Source organism: Rhinolophus sinicus, linkage group LG10, assembly GCF_036562045.2.
Source record: "Rhinolophus sinicus isolate RSC01 linkage group LG10, ASM3656204v1, whole genome shotgun sequence".
Taxonomy (NCBI): domain Eukaryota; kingdom Metazoa; phylum Chordata; class Mammalia; order Chiroptera; family Rhinolophidae; genus Rhinolophus; species Rhinolophus sinicus.
The window spans coordinates 52,379,636-52,402,576 of record NC_133759.1 but is presented as its reverse complement, the minus strand read 5'-3'; the positions used below and the strand labels follow the sequence as shown (position 1 = coordinate 52,402,576).

The 22,941-nt window shown below is 49.3% G+C and overlaps 2 protein-coding genes and 1 long non-coding RNA gene across 9 annotated transcripts in view; 2 read left to right on the top strand and 1 right to left on the bottom strand.

The window, feature by feature from the left end:
* FAM107A (family with sequence similarity 107 member A) overlaps positions 1-10,127 on the top strand; it is a 57,244-nt gene extending 47,117 nt beyond the window's left edge. For both annotated transcript variants that reach the window (XM_019724129.2, XM_019724130.2), the window contains 3 exons: positions 5,093-5,267; positions 6,803-6,959; positions 7,473-10,127. In XM_019724129.2, the coding sequence (XP_019579688.2) occupies positions 5,093-5,267; positions 6,803-6,959; positions 7,473-7,580 (440 nt within the window). In that variant the 3' untranslated portion in view covers positions 7,581-10,127. The remainder of the gene's footprint in view (positions 1-5,092; positions 5,268-6,802; positions 6,960-7,472) is intronic.
* The window catches only part of LOC141567240 (uncharacterized), a 38,352-nt gene continuing 19,693 nt past the window's right edge, over positions 4,283-22,941 (bottom strand). Inside the window, exons 1-3 of one of the 5 annotated variants that reach the window (XR_012489728.1) lie at positions 15,625-16,176; positions 14,928-14,990; positions 4,283-6,133 (exon numbers count right to left, since the gene is read on the bottom strand). This is a non-coding gene — a long non-coding RNA (uncharacterized LOC141567240). The other 4 variants (XR_012489729.1, XR_012489730.1, XR_012489731.1 and 1 more) reach the window with 4 other exon arrangements.
* ACOX2 (acyl-CoA oxidase 2) overlaps positions 17,862-22,941 on the top strand; it is a 28,504-nt gene continuing 23,424 nt past the window's right edge. The window contains exons 1-5 of one of the 2 annotated variants that reach the window (XM_019724125.2): positions 17,862-18,148; positions 20,821-20,996; positions 21,413-21,575; positions 21,784-21,935; positions 22,336-22,443. In XM_019724125.2, the coding sequence (XP_019579684.2) occupies positions 20,837-20,996; positions 21,413-21,575; positions 21,784-21,935; positions 22,336-22,443 (583 nt within the window). In that variant the 5' untranslated portion in view covers positions 17,862-18,148; positions 20,821-20,836. Of the gene's footprint in view, positions 18,149-20,735; positions 20,997-21,412; positions 21,576-21,783; positions 21,936-22,335; positions 22,444-22,941 lie in introns of both variants that reach the window. The other variant, XM_019724124.2, reaches the window with a different exon arrangement.

Sequence of the window (22,941 nt, the reverse complement as noted above, 5' to 3'; positions counted from 1 at the left end):
ATTGCTCTCCTGTGGCCAGTGGGGTGCCCGTGTCTGGTTTCAAAGCTACCACCCTAACATTAGCACACATGGCCAACATCCTGGTGAGCTCACCCTGGGAGTAGTTAGTGATCCCAGCTGAGCCTTGTCTGGAGCGGGGCTGACAGCCTGCAGAGCCTCTGTGGAGGAGCTGTGGGACCTCTTGGGTCATCAGCAGAGCCATGGAAGAACCAAGTGAGAAGCTCCCGATCCCTCCTCTGCCCTATTATTACCCACCTACCCCTGCCCCCGCCCCCAAAATATGAGGTCAGTCCCACAGCCTGCATATTAAGTGAGAATGATTTGCCCATCTTGTAGTCCTACAAAACACTCAAGTTAGCGATCACATACTGGCTGCCTGTATCCAATGCCCTGCACTTGAGCTCATCCAGTCCTCACAGCATCTGGATTTTACAGAGGAGGAGGGTCCCGGAAGTTAAAGACCCATCCAAAGGCACACAGCTCCTAAGAATGATGAACGTAATAAGATGCATCCACGGTAACCAAGCCAACCAGTCAGCTGAACTTACCCAGGACAAGGCAAAAACCTTGATTTTTTTCTTTTTAACTCCATGGTTTACAAAGTTGGCTGACTATTAGTATCACTTGGGGAGCTTTTTAAACATCCCAAAGGCCAGGCTACCTCCCAGGCCAATTAAATCAGAATCCTGGGGCGGGACTCAAGCACTGGTATTTTCCAAACTTCCTCTGGTGGTGCCCCTGTGCAGCCAGAGTTAAGATCCCTGATGTAACCAGTGCAGTTTTTAAGGAGGATGAGGAAGCTCCATCCAAGACTAGGAATGGGATTTATTAATAGTAATTGTTAAAAACAACTAACGGGGTGGCCACCGTGCACTTCCAGGGCCCCATTCATAGTTGACAGGAGCGCACAGCCTGCCTTGCTGTATGTGGCTGCCCTGGGAGCCAGCACTTAAGAGTCCTACACTCGACTCTGGGCTAGGCACTTGCCGAGCTCCTTACAAGTGTCACCTCGTTTATTCTGCGACAACCTCATGGAGAAGGGTGCTGATCAAGAGCAGCTGTCACACCTGCTCAGCTCTGCTGTTCTAGCAGAAAGCAGCCATAGGCAACAAGGAATCAGTGGGCATAGCTGTGTTCCAAAGGGTTGGATTTGGTCCGAAGGCTGTAGTTTGCGGGCTCCTGCTGCAGAGGGCAGGTAAACTTGCCCAAAGCTAAGAAGGGACAGAGCCAAAATTCAATCCAGGTCCTTATGGCTCCAACATCCTGTACACCTAAGCTTCATTCTGCATTTCTTTGACAACCAGTGAAAGATACTAGCCACTTGACGTCTCCTCTACCCTCTCCCACCCCCCCACCCCCGTTCCTGTCCGTTACTGTCTCTTCCTCTGGGCAGATATCTTCTTTCTTTTCAGAGATGACCTAATGCTCACCTCACCTCTTCACCCATCGTGGTCACTTCCCCAGAGTCTGAGATCTCGCAGGACACCCCAGCAGCCTGAGAGACCCGGCCAGAACCACCCTGGGGATGGTCCCTACCTGTGGTCTGGAGGTCCCACAGAGCCCAGGAGAACCCAGATTTTCTCCGCCTAGCATCTGACTTTGTTGAGCAGCCTTTTTTGTTCCAGTATCTTTGTGAAGCTCTTCCACGCAGGGGCCTCTTTTGATTAACCTAAGAGGCAGGAAGGCTAGTTCAGCAGCCTTCTAAGCCCTGTGCCCTGCCACACACACGTGCACAAATCTCACACGTTTGCTGGAGTTCACACTAACTGGCAAAGGCAGCGGTTTCCCCAGCCTGCAGCTCTGGGCCTAAGAACTGACCACATCCTTCAGGATCCCTGCCCCACCGCAGCCCCCTGCCTTCAGGGAAACACCATCCCCCGCAGCGCATTGCTGATTTCATTGACAACAACAGCAAAAAGGCCTGGAGCAGATCTTTGAGCAGAGCTGGTCACTAATGGGACCCTGGGTGAAGGACTGGCTACAAAATTTGCAAGGCCAGTGCACAATGGAAATGCAGAGACCCTCTTGGCACGACCCTACGTGACAGACTGAGTCCCACTGGCGTGGTGGGGCCTGGCTTCGGGGCAGCAAACCCATTGGCTAGCTGGTGACCTATGGGTGAATGGTCTCAGCCTGGCCAATCAGATGTTTTCCTCTGGAATTGAACCAGAGAGACAGACTGCCCATTGGTAGTTAAAGAAACCAAAGTCATAAAAAATTCCCCAAACCTGCTGACAATTTTTCCCCACACAGCGGCGAGTGACCTTTTAACAATCGAATCAGAGGCGGTCTTTCCACCATTTGAACCCACCCGTTCAGCCTCACTCCACTCTCCCGGTCTCTCTCTCAGGCACTCCAGTGACACTATGCCTTTTTGTTCCCTGAACAGATGAAGCTTGTTCAAGGTACATGAGTCACATATGCTGTTCCCTCTGCCCCCACACAGCCCCCCTCCTCCTTCTCAACCATCAGATCTTAAATGGCGCATCCTCTGCATTTGGCTGAAGGTGGGTCCTCCTGTTGGTCTCTATCCCAGCTCCCCTCGTTGCGTCAGCGGGCTCCTAGAAAGTTGTAATCATGTATACTGTCTGCCTCCCTAGGAGAACGTAAGCTCCGTGAGCATGGGAACCTTGCTTCCTTAGTTCACCTCTGTGTGTCCAGTGTCTACAATGATACCTGGCAAATTATAGGAACTCCAACATATTGTAGAATGAATAATTTTATTGTGTACTTTCTCAATGGTCATGCCTGTTATGCAGGAGCTCTTGGTTTGGTGTATTTATTTTGTATCTGGCCACATTATTGAACTCTCTCATTAGTTCCAAATGCTTTTCTGTTAATCCATTTGGGAATTCTGGATCTATAGTGATGTCTTATGTAAATATTCATTCTGCCCTCTTCTTTCCTAAGTTGTACAACTTACTTCTGTTTCCTGCCTTATCGCTTTGGCAACATACAGATAGTTGTTTTAAAGGTGGTGTGGCTGATGACAATTCTGGAGCTCTGGAAGGTTTGGAGCACAAAGGTACTAAGAGAGGACGAATAGCCAAGGAGCTGCAGCAATTATTTCAGTGAGGTGTGACAATGGCCTGGATAAGATGAGAGCTGGGGACATAGGAAGGAAAGAGTGCTGCTGAGAATTACTCAGAAAAACGATTGGTGGCACTTGGTAATCAGAATAGGCAGCAGCCAGAGGAAAAATTCCACAAACTCCAATCTGAATCAGGGTATTCTAATGCATTGGCTCCCAGACAATTCCATAAATTAAGAAAATATCCACATTTCTAAACAGGAAGAGAATTGATATAGCCAACTGTTTATTTTGTCAAGTGCATATTTTTAACTAAATACTACCATAATCATTTTTTAAGAACCAAAAAATTGGGAAAGACATAACCTAGAAACAAACAGCCTTATGAAAAAGAGAAGAATTGGAATTCTCATTTTAGAAACAGTTCTGAGAATGTGAATTCAAGAAAAAAAAATTAGTAGATATGTTTCTATACTCTGACACTTAGTCTGGCTACATCCAAAATATCTTATAATAATGAACACTTTTTCCCATTTACACAGCACCTTTACAAATGTGTTCTCACTTAATCCTAACAGCACAGTGTACGGTTAATAATAGAAATGCTAAACATGTATCTGGCATGCCACCGTTTGCAATGCAGTCTCCCCTTTGATGCCTACATTCCCTTACATGTCACCTTGCAATTTACACCCCATCAAACCCCCTCCTCCTATATTTTCCAACCCCACTGAGCTATTACCCACTTCCAGGTTTTTGCACAGACCACCATCCCTATCTAGTTTACTTGGAGAACTCCTGTTCATCCATAAAACCCCACTCAGGGAGAAAATAGCTTTCGTCATCTTCCTAGTTGGGTAGGGGCAGAAGTGAGGGTCTGTCCATAGGCAATGGTAGTCCTCAAGAGGGGGCACTGAAGCCTAGTGTGTGTGGGGGGGCCACACACCCTTAGTTGCCACATGGAAACCACATGCCTTAAGGCATGGGTTCCCCAAGACCAACCTCCATGAGCCTCAGTTTCCTCGTCTATACAACTTCAAAGTTCCTATTATCAATTACCAACAAATATTAATTGAGTGTCTACTACATACCAGACCAGACACGGCCAGTGCCTGGCATATAGTAGAGACTCAACCTCAGAAAAGCAGGACTCATGAAGGGGGCAGAGCCAATGCCTAAATTTTCCCTCTAATTACTATAAGCAGCTAATGGCCAGGCTGTGTCACCCCTGTGAGATTTTTTTCTTAAGAAATATCTCTCTCTCTTGTTCTCTCTCTCTCTCTCTCTCTCTCTCTCTCTCTCTCTCTCTCTCTCTCTGTGTGTGTGTGTGTCTGCACTTGCTTTTGGGCACTTCAAGGATATGTAGCCAGCTTGTTGAGAAGGGATCCCTTCTGCCTGAATTACAAGTAAATTGACAAATTTCAAGCTGCTATGGTGGAAGTGAGACCATCAAGGCAGACACCTGTATTAAAGATGACAACCATCCCTGTGCAATTAGAGACATAGCAGTCTCGGGATTTTATACTCTCCTCTTTAATCCAGAGAAACAGAAAAGCCGGATGCTTCCACAGGAGAATTTGGATTTGTGGATAGGGAAATTGAACAATAAGGGGTGGTATTTTCTTTTAATCACAGCATTTATCCAAATTTTCTTTAACAAGTACGTATTGTTCTTTTTAAATATCTTTTTATGATCCAAGCTCATTGAAAAACAGAAACTCAAAACATAATTCCTTTTATAGAAGGGAAACTTTTTTTTCAAAGTCAGGCCAAAACATTTGCACGTGTCAACCTGTATTTTGTGACTCAGTAGCACTTTACCTCTATACCCCACTTTACAAATATCATTTCCAATCCTTACAACCCTGTGCACAGGGTCAGTTATTTCCATCTCACAAATGAGGAGACTAAGCCTCAGAAAGTCAGCTAGCCTTCCCAGGGCTGCACAGTAACCGGTGGCCAAGGTTCCTCACCATCCAAAACCCTCGCCTTCACCTGTGCCACGGGGATGAATGAGATTGAGGACCCAGCTCTGACCAACTCCCCCACCCATCTCTGCAGCCTCGATGTACTCGGAGATCCAGAGGGAGCGGGCGGACATCGGAGGCCTGATGGCCCGGCCTGAGTACAGAGAGTGGAACCCGGAGCTCATCAAGCCCAAGAAGCTGCTGAACCCTGTGAAGGCCTCCCGGAGCCACCAGGAGCTGCATCGAGAGCTGCTCATGAACCACAGAAGGTGGGAAAGGAGCTCGGCTGCTTCTCCCTGGCCAGCACCTCCTCAGGCCTGCTGGGGTGTGGGAAGGTGCCCTTCATGGAAGGCAGGCCTGGCAGTCATCCTGGGCCTCCTGGAGACTTGAGAAAGGCTGAGGGTGCCCCACATGGTCACCAGCAGAAATCATGAAGGTCCAAAAGCCCTGTTCTCCCTCCCAACCACCCACTTTGTGCCTGCTGTCCACATGCATTTACTGAGCACCTACTATGTGCCAGGCACTGTGCTAGACCTGGGGGTACAAGAAGAAATGTTCCTGCCCTAACAGAGGAAATGAATGCATAACCAGGTGGTATGATGGGTGCTTTGATGGGGTATGTTCCCAGCAGATGGATGAGCGTGTACAAACAGGCAGGAAACAGAGTAGCTCAGTGTGGCTGGGGCACAGATTGTAAAGTAAGCCAGAGCAGAAGAGTCCCAAGCCCCGGTATCACAATCCTGGAGGAGGCGTCACTGGAGCATGGAGCCTGGGGGATGCAGTGAGAGAGACAGGCTTGAGGTGACAGGGCTGGAACTTAGCAACTGAGAAAATGTAGAGGGGGGAGAGGGAAGCTGAGCCTGCCTCCCTCCCAGGCCTGGGAAATAACCTCGCAGCTCACCGATGCCAGGATGAAGGCGGCGGCGCCTTCGCAGCTCCCTCTACTGGCCGCTGTTAGTATTGGCGCGGGCTGTGATTTTCATTCTTGTTTTCAGCTGCGCCGCCAACAGGTAACATTTTGTATCCTTGGTGTTTTGGTTTTTTTCCACTTAGCATATCTTGAGAATTTCTCTGATTGCCTTTTAGAGTCATCGCTTTTAATGTCAAAAAACATCACCACAATTTTTTAAAAAGCCTAAAGACAAATCAGGGGAAATATTTGCAATACAAATAACAGACAAAAATTAATATACGATGTATACACATCTCTTACAAATTCATAGGAGAAAAATGAACAAAATATAGGTAGAGTTAGTTCACAAAAGAGGAAATGCAAATAGCTGGTAAACATCTCAAAAAATGTTCGATGTGACTAATAAACAAATGAAAATCAAATATTATTTCTTGCCTACCAGATTCTCAAATCAGAAAGATTGGATGGTGACGGTGGGGAGAAATAGACACCCTTGTATAGGGTGACAGAAGTATAAGTTGGATAACCTTTTCTAAGAGGGGACAGATGGGAATATGTGTCCAAAAAGTTTTAAAGGAGCCTGACCCAGCAGTTCCACCTCTAGAAAATATAAGCTGAGAAAATAACCTCAAATAACAAAACCTGGTCTCCGCAGTCAGACAGGCCTGGGTGCAAATTCTCACTCGGCCGTTCTGTAGCGGTGAGTTGGCTGGTGTCTTAAGTCCTAGAAGCCTCACTCCCCTTCTCTGTACAATGGGACAGTAATGGCTCCACCTCTGGGGCTGCCAGGGGGGTTGCGTGAGAGAACAGTGTACGTTGGTGTCACGACAGGGTGTAGCCCTGAGACAGGGTTGCGGGAGTTGGGGTCTCCTGACGTCTTCTTCCACCCAGGGGCTTGGGCGTGGACAGCAAGCCAGAGCTGCAGCGTGTCCTGGAGCACCGCAGGCGGAACCAGATCATCAAGAAGAAGATGGAGGAGCTGGAGGCAAAGCGGCTACAGTGCCCCTTTGAGCAGGAGCTGCTGAGACGGCAGCAGAGGCTGAACCAGGTGGGTTGGGGGTCCCCTAGGGCCAGCCCGCTCCTCCTCCAAGAATGTCTCCTGGCCCAGGGAAGGGCTCTGCATGTGGCCACAGCTGGGAAGAGGGAGGAGGTTGAGCAAAATGACTGGACCACGAGTCCACCACTAGCTTGTGTCCTCACTCTGCTGCTCACTTCACTGTGTGACTTTGGGCCAGTGTCCCCTCTCTGAGCCTGTTTCCTCACTGGCCCAATCTATTGCATATTGATTCTGATTTCATTCTCACAACTGCCCTGCGAACCAGATGGCATTCCCATTTCAGAGATGAGAAACCTGAGGCCCAGAGGAGGTAAGCAATTTGAACTAGGCTTCACGGGGAGCACTTCGTCTCATGCTCTGTCCCCTCAGCTACCAGGCTGGTGGCAAAATTGATCCCTGGTTCTGTTTCCTCAGAGAGGACCCTTGGTCCAAACCCAGTGGCTTTTGAGACTCAGAATTCCCTTAAGCCCACCCACTTCACACCTCTGCTTCTCTCTTCTTCAGCTGGAAAAACCACCTGAAAAGGAAGAGGACCGTGCCCCCGAATTTATTAAAGTCAGGGAAAACCTGCGGAGAATCACCATGCTGACAAATGAAGAAAGAGTGCTGTAAAGCTGGCTGTTGAAGATCCGCCCCCCCCCCCCAACCCTCCCTTGGTCCCCACACCCTCCTCCAGTCCTTCTGTCTGGCAACCCTGGACCTTGGGACATCTGTGATGTTCACGCTTGCTCCTGTAAAAATGCATTGCCCCAGAGAGCCTGCCCGTCCAACCACTCCCACACCCCCAAAGCTGGGGACCCCTAAGCTCCCAGGACTTTCCTTCTGAGCACTCACCCCTCCTGCTCCAAGAGGAAGCCACAGCTGGGAAAACTTTCACAAGACACCTCTCCCTGAAGGGGCTTCTGAGTCCTGATGAGAGTTTTTCTAGAAGCATTGAGAAAGGGACAGGGTCCTGCCTGGTCTGACCAGCCCTCCGTTCTGCCCAGGCCCCAGGGGGCCCTGCTTCTCTGTGCCCAACTCACAGGTCTCAGAGAACCTCCCTGCCCCTGGTTTTACCTGCAGCCAGGTTTGGGGCAACTAAGGGGAGCATCTCGGGGCACCTGCCTTGAAAGCCAACCGAGGGGAAAATGGTTCAAGTGCAGCTGTCATTGAAGAAGGGCAAGGCAGCCCTCAAGTGGCCTTGGGGCTCACGCCATGCCAGGTGGGAAGGGTACTAAGAAAGACATCTTAGAGTTTGCCAGCCTTACTCCCAAAGCCATGCTTTGACAGTATTTTCTCCTCTCCACAGCCCTCCCTGCCAGGTCCCTGTACCCATACCTAGCCAGGGCTGCAGCCTTCCTGCTCCCAGAAGTCCAGAACAGTGCTTCTCAAGCTTTATCGTGCCTGCGAATCACTAGGGATCTCGTTAAATTACAGCTTCTGATTCAGTAGCTCTGGGATGGGGGCTGAGATTCTGCATTTCTAAGAAGTTTCTAGGCTCCTGCACAGAGGACCACATTCTAAGTAGCAAGGCTAGAGCATCCGAGAAGGCTAAGTATTGGAAACATCATCTCGGAAACCATCTCTGTCCCCCAACTCCCATGGACCTCTGCCATGGGGGTTCCCACCCGCCTCTGCAGCCCCCAGGGCTCTTTATTATCCAGCCCACCCCAGGGACCCCAGGCCTGAGAAGTCTTTTAACTCCTAGAAAATTGTGTCAGGTATGTGACTGTGGTTTTCAACAGAGATGTATATAATTGCCAATCTGCATTTCTTACCACAGTGTTGTGATGTAATTCTAGCCCAAAAAAAAGTGGTTTTTTTGTTTTGTTTTGTTTTACCTTTTCCTGAAGCCCATGGAAAGCAAATATCCAGTGATTTCAATAGGCTTCTGGAAATACAAACAAATAGTTTGAAGACCCCACTGCCATTCCTTTGAGTCCCCATTTTCAGCCTCTGAACCCAAGACCCGCCCCCTACCTAGTTTCTGTCACCTGGGTCAGCTCCAGTGACTTTACCCATTTTTCTTCCTCAAAAATCCCTCCATGCGATACTAAATGTTTTCATCTTTTGCTCCCATCCCATTTTGAAAGATTTAGACAATAAACAAGGCCTGTTTCTTTTTTCCCTGAAGACTAAACCCCTGCTTTTGACTTTGTAAACCTGTCAGGTAGGGTGACAGTGCTGGAAAAGCATTTCTCACACACATACCCCACCCCCAACCCCAAACTGCCAGAAAGAACTGCCCCTGGGATGCTGTTTGACTTTTGAACCAGAAAGTGGGCCTTACAAGAGGAACAAGGTCATCCTGGCCTTCTGCCTAATGGTGGTTTGAGAGTGACCAAACATGTTGTCCTTTTCCTGTGTGTGGGGCCAGGGTAGGCGTGTAAATAGAAACATGCTGCCTGTGTGTGTGTGTGTGTGTGTGTATGTGTGTGTGTCAGTGAATGCTGAAAGGCTCTCGAAGGTGACTTAGTGAGAAAGTGGTGCTGCTATTTTAAATGTCTGCCAGGTGAGAGTGACGCTAGTGATGCATCATCCCTAAAAAAGACCACCGCTTTCCCAAAGAAGCCGCCTCAGCCGTCTGTATGTCCTTCAGACATGTGAAGAGAAGCAAGACAGAGAGTCTAGGCTGGAATAGGCCCCTCCAAGAGAATGCTCGGGATGTCACTCGGTCGTCACCGCATGCCCCATGGAGGCAGCAAGTCATGGAGACAAAGCTCCAGAAGTAGAGGGGACCTCAAGTACCACGTTGTCCAGTGGAGCCACAGCAGACACCCTCATTCACTCCCCAGTGGTCAGTCCCAACTCCTCTCTAGCCACCCCTCACGGTAGAGATTGTAAATCCAGATTCTCACTGTGTCAGCCTCCTGTGCCACTTGGGGTGAGTGTGGAACCAGGTATGGCCAGTGAAATTTAAGAGGAAGTCTACAGGGACTTCTGGGAAAGCTTATGCTGTTCTGACAAAAGAGACAGACATGGGTGACACCTCTGCCCCTCCCTCCTTTCTGCCCTCATTGAGGATGTGATGCCTGGAGCCACAGCAGCCTTCTTGCTACAATGAGGAAAAGACCAATAGACTCTCAAAGCCACGGACCCTCTCATCACTTGACCAAGCCAATGCCCACAGCCGCCCTCCTCCAGAATTCCTGTAAATAAAAATAAACTCTCTTCGTGTAAGCCATTGTTTGTCGGTCTCTGTTACTTGCAGACAAAAACATTCCTGACACAGAAAGGCAGCCCTGTTGCCTAGAATTACCTGCAGACTGTGCTGCGAGCCCAGACTCCTCTTTCCCATCAGAAACCTATGAGATCAGGATCCCCCGCAGCAGTGCCTGGGATGTTTTTCTACATTTTCTCCAGATGGAGCCCACATGGCACCAGTCTGAAAACTGGTATTTGGACACCACTCACCCACACATCATTCAATAAACATTTGCTGAGTGCCTGCTCTGTGCCAGGAAGCACGCCATGAGCTGGGGGACACAGTAGGAAACAACACATCTGGAATATTGCAGCGGCCTCCTCCTAACTGGTCTTCCATCTACCCTTGCCCCCGACAGCCTATTCTCAACAGAGCAGCCAAGTGATCGTGTTAAAATCTAAGGCACATCTTGCCACTTCTCTGCACACAGGCCTCCACTGGCTCCCAGGAGAGCCCTTCCTGTGACCTAGAAGTTCCTATACGTCCAGCTCCCTCTTTACCTCTGACCTACTTCCCACGGTTCTCCCCCTCACTCAGCAGCTCCAGCCAGCCTGCCTCCTCACGATCCCCAACCAAACCCCACCTCAGGGCCTTTTCATCTGCTATTCCATGGCCAGGAGTGTCCTTCCCTCAGAGAGCCACACAGGACACACCCTCACTTTCTTCAGGTCATTTTTCGTGCTTTGGCTAAACGAGGTACACCTTAGTCATCCCGTGTAAAATTTCATATCTCCTACACACTTCCTATCCCTTCCTTGCCTGCTTTATTTCTCCTCCTTACCATTTATCACCATCTAACATATTATATGTTTTAGTGCTGGATTGTGTGTCTCTCCTAACAATGTCAGCACCACTGGGGCAGAGATTTCTGTCTGCCTTGTTTACTGCTGATTCCCAAATGGCCTTCCTCCTCCTCCTCCCAGCCAGCAGGTGGCGCGGCTCCTGTGAATCTGGCAGCCTGGGCCCCAGGAACAAAATTCCCAGCCCATCCCATTCACAGCTTTGAGAAAAGGCAATGGCCAAATAGGGCATCGGGCACATAAAAGATTTAATAGGTGTGGGCTGCAATACACCCATCGTCCTCCCATCGCCATCGTCCACCTGCCTCCTTCCTCCACGATTCTGACCCTGGCCCACAGAAGTCAGTTAGGTCTAGAAGCTTTCCTTTGACCTCTTGGCTTTCATCAGAATACCTGCGCCCTACAGGCTCCTACACACCACTCTCTGGGCCACGACGCAGCCCTGGAGGCCTTGGAGAAGAAAAGGGCTGCTGCCGGCGCTCTGACATCAGACCTGCGCTGCACGGGGAGCCAAGAGCAGCAAGCCCTGTTCTCACATTCTCACACTCACCAGACCACAAGTCCTGGTCTGGATCTGGGGAGCACCCTCTTCAATGGCAGACAGGACTAAGTACGAAACCCAGGAGAGAGGGAAGACCTCAGGCAGCGAAGGGTGCCCCCTCCCTGGTTCTGCAGTGTGTGCTCCTGGGGAGCCCTCAGGTCCCAGTAGCTTCTGCAGGGCACCCTTGCCACACTAGATATTATGCTGATTCATAGGCCCGTGAGGGCAGGGACCCTGTCTGATTCTGCTCATCCTGACCAGTCCTAACCCAGGGCTCTGCACGTAGTAGGTGTTCAAAAAGGTTGTGAGTGGGTGTCAGTAATGACCACTGCATTTATGGAAGGCCAGCAACATCCCCACCATGACAATTCAGTGTCATCATCCCCATTTTGCAAATGAAGAAACCAAAGTCAGGTGAATTTAAATTAAGGGACTTGACAAGTCACAAACAATTCCTGTGGAGAGATGAGATTCACACAGAGCTGTCTGTCTGCCGCGCACACATGTTTTTCTATTATAACCAGGCTTTGCTCTTAGAAGGGGCTCCTAGGAGGCTCTTGTGCCATCCTGACCTTTTCAAAAGATTCGGGAATCTATTTCACCTTTGATCTGACATTTGTCCATCTGAACTTAAGAGATCTGACTTCCACCTATAAAAATAGACTCAGGCCAACATAGACCATCGTGAATCCTGGAGTGAGGACCATCTACCCACCGCCATGGCCCCACCCACTGTGTCACGGCCCCACCCCCAAGGCCACCAGTTTCTAGAGCCCAATAGAATCAACCAGTGTGGTGGCATTCCTGCACCCTTGCAGGACTGGACCTATGGCTGAGCAGCGGCCGAAATGATTTGATGTGTCAGTACCCCAAAGACCCACCAACCCCCAACCACCTGGCTCCCACCAGGGCCTTACCTTACGGTGCCACTGCCCTTGTACTGGGTTTCACAAGAACACAGCCCTCCCCCACCTAGTGGTCACTGCCCTCATCTCAGCCTGTCGCAGTGATTTGAGTTGGTGATCAGCTGGCACTCACCCAGAGAAGACACAAGGCTGGGCTTTTTCTCCAAAACTGGCCCTCTCCTTCAGTGTGCCTATTTACTTCCCAGAAAGGACTTCAGAGAGATGAGTAGGGTTGCCCAGCCAGGGACCGTGGCAGCTCTCCTGGGCTGCCTGGCAACAGCTAAGTGAGCCGGGGCTCCCCCTCCAAGGAAAGCTTCCCATGGGACCAGGCCACTGTAGCACACACATTGGGGCGCCTGATCTAAAATGCTCATTCCCCCAGCAAGGCCAGTGTTCCGCTTGTTCTGTGCCCAGACCTGGATTCAAGCCCCAGCTCTGCCAGTCAGTATTCGTCACAAACCTGGGCAACTTCCTGGGTCACATTTCCAAGATCAATGATACAGATAATGATAATGCTATCTATATTTATTGAACATTTAGTGTCTTGCCAGGGACTGGACTAAATACTTTATATGAATTCTCTCATTTACTCTACCAGGACAGTCACTACCTCCATTACACAGGTGAAGAATTCAAAGTTTAAAGAGGCAAAGCCACTACCCAAAGACACAGTCAGTAGGTGAGGGAAGCGAGATGTGAACCCACGTCTGCCTGACTGTAGCTCACATATTTATTCTGGCAGCATTTGCTGGTGGAGTTTCCAGGAAGATGTTTTGCAAAGCGCCCACATTTAAGCTTTCCCATCTGTCACCAGAAACATCCTGCAAGCATGCTGAGACCAAACGGCCTCCCTCCACCCTCCTTCCCAGCGGCGGGTGGCCTGGCCCACACCAGTCTTGCAGAGTGGGCCCCAGGGACACAACTTCCAGCCCCATTCCACTCACAACAGTGGCCAAATGGGACATAAGAGTTCAGATGCCTGCCCGGAAATTTGGGGAAGGAGCAGGAAGGAAAGAAACATGCATTGAGCACCTACTATACACCTCTCAGGTCCTGAAATCTGACACAACATAACAAGTGTCTAGCCCAAGCCTGGTACGTTTCAAAGGATGGAAGTTCCTTCTTCCTCTTTCTCTCTCTCCTTGAAGGACATCTTGACAGTGGACAGCATGGCTGTTAAGAGCCCAGGTTACGAAGTCAGGCAGACTTCAGATTTGGGGGTGGAGTGCAATACCCAGCTCTGTCACTCACAGATGGGTGACCTTTGACAAGTTACTTAATACCTTTCAGTTTCTTGTCTGTAAAATGAGTGTTCTAGTAATACCAGCATCACGGGTTGTTGAGAGGACTGAGTTAGCAAACAGAAAATGTTTGGCAAGTGCCAGGCACATGGCCAATCCTCTATAAAAGTTAATTATCAGCTTCCCTTTCCTCAGTAGTTTCATTCTGTCATACCTGTCACTGACCTGACTCCTCCAAGTCCTATTTCCACTTGTTTATTTCTCTTAGTCCCTAAGCTTGTCTAGCATCCATACCTCCCTCATGGCTGGTGACCCCAAACCCTCTGCCCTTCTCTCAGTCCTCATTTTGTGGAGACGTGTCACCCCATACTTCCTCACACACCATACCTTGTGCATCCCCATATTATCTACTCCTTTTACTGCCCACCCTCTTGTTCCCAGGGACGCAGAAGCAACCCCCCCCAAAGCATATGGGTTCCTCACAGGAAAGAAGGATTTTCTTTAAAAAAAATTTTTTCACATATAGTTGACATACAATATTATATTAGTTTCAGGTGCACAACATAGTGATTAGACATTTATATAATTTATGAAGTGATCACCCTGATAAATCTAGTGCCCATCTGTCATCATACAAAGGTATTACAATATTACTGACTATATGCCCTATGCTGTACTTTACATCCCGTGACTATTTTTATAATGGGCAATTTGCACTTCTTAATCTGAAAGAAGGATTTTCTAAACAAAATAAGGGGAAGGGTTGCTGAGCAGGCAAAAACAATAGATGTCCACTACAGAAATTCATCTCAAAGAATAAGCAAGTAGGAATGCCAAGGGAGGAAAATTAAAGAAATTAGAGAGAGAGAGAGAGAGAGAGAGAGAGAGAGAGAGAGAGAGACATAAACGATGGCCTCAACTCTACCAAATTTTAAAATTTCAAAACATAACAAAAGGATAATTATAAAACCATATGCTATCAAGATAAGGCAGAAATAATGAACCACTGACACAGAACTGTTATTTCCAAAACAGAATCAAGCAAATACAAGAAGTTAATATATGAGATACTAAGATGGACACAATACTCCTCAGTAGTTATTCATGCATTTAGCAAATGAATTTGTTCTAGAAAGATAACAATAAATGTCTCTATAAGAGAATAGCAACATAAAAGAAAGAATTCATTTAGATCTACACCTCATACCATACACCAAAATACTGCAAATGAAAGTTAAATGTTTTAAAACTATAAAAATAAGAACACAAACTAGTATCTTAATCTTACCTATGAGGAGTTAAATTTCTGTCTGTTGGCAACAGGATGAAATCAGTAACAAGACAAATGCATCTGAATAAACAAAAACAAAATGTTATGTACATGAGGTATCAAAAAGCAAATAGAAGAACATCAAGAGCTTAATCTCAGAACAATTCAGATTGAGGAGATTCTAAAAAAAACACCTCACCAGTACCACTGAAAGTATCAAGGTTATAAAAGACAAAGAAAGACTGAAGAATTGTACCAATTGGAGGAGACAGGACAATTAAATACAGTGGGGAATGGTGGATTGGGTTCTAAACCAGAAAAAAGACATTATTGGGAAAACTGGCCAAACTCAATGTGCAGTAAATAGCTAACACAGCAGGATTTCAAACCTGCACATTCCAAAGAGAAAACTGGCCCTTGACAGCCTGGGATGCCCTGCCTGAGCAGTGTCTCTGTACACTTGGGGCGGTAGCCACGCAGTATCAGTTTATTTCCGTAGGGGCTGGAGACAAGTGACTACGGTCAGCCCCCCAGCAGGCCAGGCCTCTGACTGATGCCTGATAACCCTGGACATAAAGGCTGAGGGAGCTCCCCCGGTTTTCATACTTCACGCGTGTTGTCACACAGGGAGAATTAAATGCTGCCAATATAGCCCCACTGGGAGAGGACAACTGGACACGCACGCCTGGTCTCTCCTGGACCCCACCCTAAGCACCTGTTTCTTTGCTGAGTTTGATCTGTATCCTTTTGCAGTAATAAACCATAACCACGAGAGTAACAGTTTTTCTGAGTTCAGTGAGTCCTTCTAGGAAGTCATTGAACCTGAGGTTGATAGTAGGAATCCTCTAACACACTCAAATGAGTTGTAAAGATTAGTTAATAGCAGTGTATCAGTGTTAATTTCTTGGTTTTGTTACTGAACTCGGGCTCAGTGCTGCTTGCCGCCCGGAGAGTCCAAAACGAGACAAGGGTTGGTGAGGAGAAAAAGCGCCTTTTATTCCAGATGCCGGCAGCTAAGGAAGATGACAGACTCCTGTCTGAAAAACCCCCTTCCCCAAACCAAAATGATGGAGGGGTTTTATAGGCGGGTAAGTGGGAAAGAACAAAGGACAGCGGGCCTCAGGGCTGATAGCTGAGAAGTCGTCCCCTGGCCTCAGGTCTGTCTCAATGTTATGTTAAATCTTACCTTCTACACAGGGAAAGTTATCACCATGGACTGTTAGGGAGTTGAGATCAGATGCCTGAAGATTAGGATGTTAATTAGTAACTTCCACTCATACCTATCAGATCTGCTCCACTGTCAGGCCCAAAGGGATTTATGAGATAATTTATTAACCTCAAGGTGCATTCTCATGTCTTTGCCCTGGAGTGAAGGATTTATTTCAAAACCTGAAGTTTTAGGATATGGCTGTCTTTTGTTTATGCCACCAGGGACTTTCTTGTCTGCCTAACAGTACGTTAACTATCCTGTCTCATTGTGACACCAATATGTGGTTTATCATACCAACAACCAATTCTTTCACACCAGGTGGGTTTCCAGCAATTCCATTCAATTCTGACACTAACTCTTGGGGTTAATGCAGACACTATAGGTTTATGGCTCAGTCTCACAAGACTTCCCCTACTTCAGACACCAATTGCAAATCCTGGGGGCCACCCATAGTTCTGACCTACTGGCTACAAATTCAGGGATTCCCACACCCCCTCCACAAGTGCCGTCGTTTGCTAGAACGACTCAGGGAACTCAGAAAAGCACTTTACTTATGCTTACCCCTTTATTATAAAGGATACAACTCAGGAACAGCCAAGTGGAAGGGACGCACAGGGCAAGGCATGGGAGTGAGGGGCAGCGTGAAGCTTCTGTGCTCTTTCCGAGCACACCATCCTCCCAGCACACCATGTGTTCACCAACCAAGAAGCTCCCACAAACCTAGTGTTTAGGGATTTTTATCAAGATTTCATTATGTAGGTATAATTGACTAAATCATTGGCCATTGGTGATTAGACCAGCCCCTATGTCCTCCCTGAATAAGGGGGGAAGACTAAAAGTTCCAACCCTCTAATTAAGGCTTGGTCTTTCTGGCAACCAGGCCCCTTCCTGAAGCTATCTAATGGCCCCCAACAGTAGCTACAAAAGACAAGCTTATCACTTAGGAGCTCTGTGCCAGGAACTGGGGTCACATTTTTTATTATACCATAAGGTGCAAAAGCACGGAGCTAACAAAGCAAGCCCAGGAGCTTCTCATCCAGGCTGGGATGACTTCCCAAGAGAGTGTAACATTTGTGGTGAGAGGAAGGAATAAAGAGCTGGCCAGATAAAGCAGGAGGGACCCGGGGACAGGGGGAGCAGGAAGAGAGGGCAAGAAGGTTTTAAGTTCAAGAGGGTGTAAATTCATTACAAGTGGTTGTGAGTATCCCATCTAGGTTTCCCTGCTCATTCCTACTGAGATTATCCGTCTCCCCAGCAGCCCCCCGACCCCAGCCTGGAAGCTTCCCAAGGGCGGGGGACTAGTTCAGGTCAGTTTAGTTTAGTTTTGCTTCCTGCTGTATGTGCTGCAGTGCTTAGATCACTGTGGGCACTCAGAAACATGGATTGTACAACCAAAGGCCTCACACAACTGCCCCAGAATCAGAAATTCCACCAGCAAACATGACTCCTGGGAATTGAGAAATTCGCTTATAGGGAACCAAGAAAACAATAATAATCTCAAATTACAAATGCTTGAGGCTGTACAATTTACCCAGAGCTTTCCTTTCTACCCTGTAAATTATAGACAAGGGAAGGGAAGCTTTGAGGGGTGAAGTAACTCAGAGTCACACCGCTGGGATTTGAAGCCAGGTCTCTGGACTCTGGGTGGGGGCTGTGGGGTTTCTTCATGCACAGCTCAAGTGTGTACTTTCCAGCAGGACCAGGCTCTGGGAGGCAGGGCCAGATACGCGGGGAGAGGAAGTAGCTGCCCAGCCAGCTTCATATGAAGCCATCCACACTGCTTAATCTTCACAGCAGTCCTCCCCGGGCCGCCTGGTGCTGGGCACGACACCCTTGCACCCACTTGAGGGAGACCAGCGGGCAGAAGAGAACATGCAGGGAACTCAGCAGGGGACAGCTGAGAGCTGAGAGAACAGCCAGGCAGGGCCGCCTCTCGAGGGGAGGAGAAAGGGGCTGGGCCACCCACAAGCAGCCCAGGCCTACAGCTAGAGAGGCCAGGCCAGGCCTACAGTGCAGACAAAGGACAGAGGTGAGTCAGGCCAGCGGGTTGAGGGGCAGGGGAGGGACGCGGAGACCCCTGAGGACGGGGCCACCCGGTAATGGCCTTTCCCATGGCTCCAGTGACCCTGAGCACTGCTTTCTTTCACTGGACACTTATTTACTACACTCTGCCTTCAGGCCAGGCCTTGGGCTACGTGTTAGAACAGCAGCATGAATGTGACAAAGATCCCTGCCTTCTTGGAGTTTACCTTTTAGTAGGGGGAGACAGGAATAAACAAAAACGTAATAAATGCGTAAATGGTCTTATATGTTAGGACAAGTAAAAAGAGAAAAAGTAGAGCAGAGTGAGGGGGATTGGGAAGGCTGGGGAAAGGGGTCTTAGGATTTTAAAGAGGGTGGTCACGTGAGCCTCACTGAGAAAGAGACTGATCAGAGACTTGAAGGAGGTAATTAGGGAGCCGAGGACATGTGGGGGAAGAGTGTTCCAGGAAGAGGACACAGCCCAGGCTAGGAGGGGTCAGGGGGCCAGAGGGTGAGAGCCCGGAGTGTTCGGAGGGTTCGAGCACAGCAAAGAGACAGCAGCAGAGGGAGCAAGGGGCAGAGAGGAAATGAGGCAGGAAGAGAAAAGCTGGGGCGAGGTGACCTTGCAGGGATGGGGGAAGCTCCCTAAACATACCAGGCCCTAGTCAGCAGCCCACAGCCCAGCCGCCCACTGAGGGACATGGGTTTGGAAGGCTGTGTATGAATCCCATTTGCCCGTGTGGCTACATGACCTTACAATGTCTCTTCCCTTCTCAAGGTTCCTGTCCTATTTATAAAACAGTAATAATAACCGTAGTGAATCTGAAAAGGCATCAAAGCAGGACCACCTGCAGGAAAGATTAATAGTGTGCTTCCTGTGAGCTATACTCTTGGGAACCAAGAAAAAGCAGAGCCAGCCCCCTTGGTACTCACTGCCTTGGAAAGAGGCATTCGAGTAAATATTGTCCATTCTAATAGCACTGGCTTTGGGGCACTGAAAAGGTGCTCAGTTCTCCCATGGGGCACTATTCTCATTAGAGGAGGGGTCCCTGGAGGCTGGGAACGACTAGAAACACCCGGGAAATAGCAGAGGCAAAGTGTGGGCACCAAGAAGCAAATTTTAAGCAGGGGAGGAAAACGATGTGGTTGTAGTTTAAGAGTCCACCCTGCAGCCAGGAGAACAGACAAGAGAGAGACACTGAGGCCAGGTGAGAGATGATGGTGGCCTGGGTGATAGCCACACGAGTGGGAGGAACAGATGGATTTGAGAGCCTTGAGAAATAGAACAGACTGTACCTGGTGGGTGCCCTGTGGGGGAGCAGGGGTTTCTAGGAGGCTGAGGGTTTGCTGTGAAGGATGCAGGATCCACCTTGGCTACGAGGAACACACAGGGGTTCCAGGGCGAACACTTCACAGGTAAGGAGCAGGCTTCCTCCCCTCAGCTCCACAGTAACCCTCCAGGCTCACAGAAATGGGCCGGATGAGCCCAGGATGTAGGGGACAGAGTGAATGGGACCACAGGTCCCCCTGGTGTGTCCCATGGCAGGGCTATATCAAGGACAGGGCATGTGCTGTGTGATCAGACCCCATCCAACTCCCGGGCAGGTAGAAGCCACACATTAATCTAAGATTAATTTCCTTCTGTGTGATCTTCATTGACTTGTGAAGATTCCCCTAGGCAGTGCTTGCAACACAAGCTGCAGTGGACAGAGCACGAGCTTGTAATCAGATCCTGTCCAAATCTTGGCTAACACCTATTGATCTTCCATGTACTGAGCAATTCCTGCAACACCTAGACAAGGCCTGGGACACAGCCACGTGCCCACAGGGAGGGCGTGGGGGTGGAGTGGCACTCAAGAATTTGAGAGTTGTTTTCCTCCACCGATCAGCCCTGCCGCGCGGTGCCTGAGAATGCCAGGCCTGCCCAGACACTGCTCAGCCCTCGGCAGCGCCTCCCGCACACAGGTTCTTAGCACCGCCCGAGGCTCAGAGCAGCCAGGCCAGAAGTACGGCAGACCCCTGATCCCCGATCTGTTCCAAGAGCCCCTATGGATGCCTGAAACCTTTGATAGTACCGAGCCCTCTATATGCCATGTTTTTCCCTATACATACATACCTAAGATAAAGTTTAATTTATAAATTAGGCACAGTAAGAAATTAACAATAACTAATAATCAAATAGAACAATTATAACTATACTGTAATAAAGGTTACACGAATGGTCTCTCTCAAAATTATCTCATTGTACTTTATTCACCTTTTCACCTAAAGGAAGCACTTTATTGCTTCTCTTTGGCGTATCCAAATCGCCAGCATCGCTACTCTTGCACGCGGGGGCCATTATTGAGTAAAATAAGGGTGACCCGAACACAAGCACTGCGATACCTCGACAGGCAATCTGACAGCCGAGACAGCTACCAAGTGACTAACGGGGCAATGGCGTCTGCTGCGTGGAGACGCTGGACAAAGGGATGAGTCACGTCCTCGGTGGGACGCAGCGTGACTCGAGGGATTTCATTATGCTACTCAGAATGGTGCACAATTTAAAACTTATGAATTGTTTATTTCTGAAATTCTCCATATAATTCTTTCAGACTGCAGTTGACTATGGGTAGCTGAAACTATGGGAAGCAAAACCACAAATAAGGGGAAACTCCTCACTCTCTCCTCAAACGCCAGGCCGATATAGGCGAGGATGGACCGCCCAGTGCACCGAGTGTCCATGGGGGATCCCTGGAGCAGGCGAGTGCACCCCGACATAGCGAGCGAGAGGTACACGCAGTCCTTTGATGTGGAACGGCTCACCAACATCCTTGACGGAGGCGCCCAGAACACTGCGCTCCGGAGGAAAGTTGGTAAGAGGAGGCTGAGCAATGGAACATCTGCTTTGTGCCCACAAACTTCTTGGAAGAAGAGTCCTTCACTAGCAGTCCCACCTTGGAACAACAAAGTTTGCTCTCAACACGCAACTGTTACAGATTCATTCCTTTGAGCTGGCAGGCATCTTTAACACATCAATATTCCCTGAGCCTGTCTGAGGGAGAGAAGAGTCCTAGGCAGCAAAAGACCTGGATGCCGGCCCTCATACTGTTACTGCATAGCTTTGTAACCTTGGGCAAGCACTTTCCCACCTCTAGGCCTGTCATCTCATCTGTAAAATGTCAGTAACGTCTGACTGCCTTTCCACATCCATGAGGCAAGTGGGTGGGAAGATGCGAAGGTTCCAGGAATCTCACCCAGGTCCCTAAGCCCACTGTTCTGTTTCCGGCAGAGAGCATCATCCACAGCGACCCAGTGTTTAACCTGAAGGATAATTATTTCATGAGCCAGAATGAGCGCTACGAGGCCAGCATTCAGAAGAAATTCCACATCCAGAAGATAGCAGAGCGCCTGGGCTGGTTGGAAGACAGTCCTGAATTACATTACGCTTCCAGGTGCTCATTCCCAGGGCAGCCCCACCAGAGAGGAATTCACCTGGGATCCCCCAGAACCCCCAGCCCCATGAACTATTTTCCCTGACAATGGCAGCACTTGTTGGGGAACCAAGACGCAAGGTGCCCCTTCCCTCTTGCCCTGCTCGTGCTGAGGGTACCTGGGCCCGTTCCCAGTGGGCTGCTCACTCACAGCGTCTCTCCCCCACAGAACCCTTTCTGGAGACCTGGCCTTAGGGTTACAATACATCTTCGTGAAAGCCCTCAGGAGCCTGGGCTCGGACGAGCAGATTGCCAAATGGGCCCCACTCTGCAACAAGTTCCAGATCATCGCCACGTATGCCCAGACAGAACTGGGACACGGTGAGCCAGGGCTGCTGCAGGCTGTGGCCATGCACCGCACAGTTCCACCGCGCCCACTTGTGTCTCCATAGTCATAGATTTGTATAGTTAATATGAAAATGGTACAGCAGTCAAGGGTCTGGAGGAGGCAATGGTGTCTTTTTCTAATTTATACAAACGTATAACTAGAGCAGTGGGGCAAGTAGTTCCTTCTGGAAATGTCAGCAACCATCCCTTGCCAGGGGCTGGCCGTTTGTCCCCACCAAAGCTGATGGGTAAAAGAAATGCCTGTAAGTACAGCTGGGAGACACCCCCAGTCATACTGGGCTGGTGCCTGAGGGTTCCAGGCCTGCACAGACACTGGTCCCCGGGTGAGATCCCCACCCTGGGCCCATGTCTAACTCCCCTCCTTGATTCCAAGGGACGTATCTTCAGGGCCTGGAGACTGAAGCCACCTACGATGCAGATACTCAGGAGTTTGTGCTGCACAGCCCCTCGATAACTGCCATCAAATGGTGGCCGGGTGACCGTGAGTACCCATCCGTCGCCCACCCCATCTGTCCCCAAGGAGAACAAAGTGGGATAGCAGAATATCACTGACTTTGACGTCCAGCACACCTCTGATTGAGTCCTTGCTCTGGGCTAGTGACCTTGGGAAAGTCAATTCACCTCTCTGAGCCTCAGGTTCCTACTCTGTGAAATAGGTGGGATATGAAGAGTTTCATCAGTGAGTGGCCAAGAGGCCCCCACGGGAGTTTTGAAGTACTGAGGAAATCAACCCAACCTTTGGGGGATGAGGGCCAAGGCTTTTCTCATACACGCTGTCCACACACCTCTCCACACACGTGTGCATGCACACACACACACACACACAGAGTTGGCCTAGTCCTAGGCACTCTCCCAATCCCAGGTCCTCTCATGGTCCTTACACACTGAGAAAAACATCCCCCCAGCCCTGCTCCACACGTGGGAAAGGCTCACACCCACCACCAGCACCCGTCAGGCCACCAGCACCGCACCTCCCCGT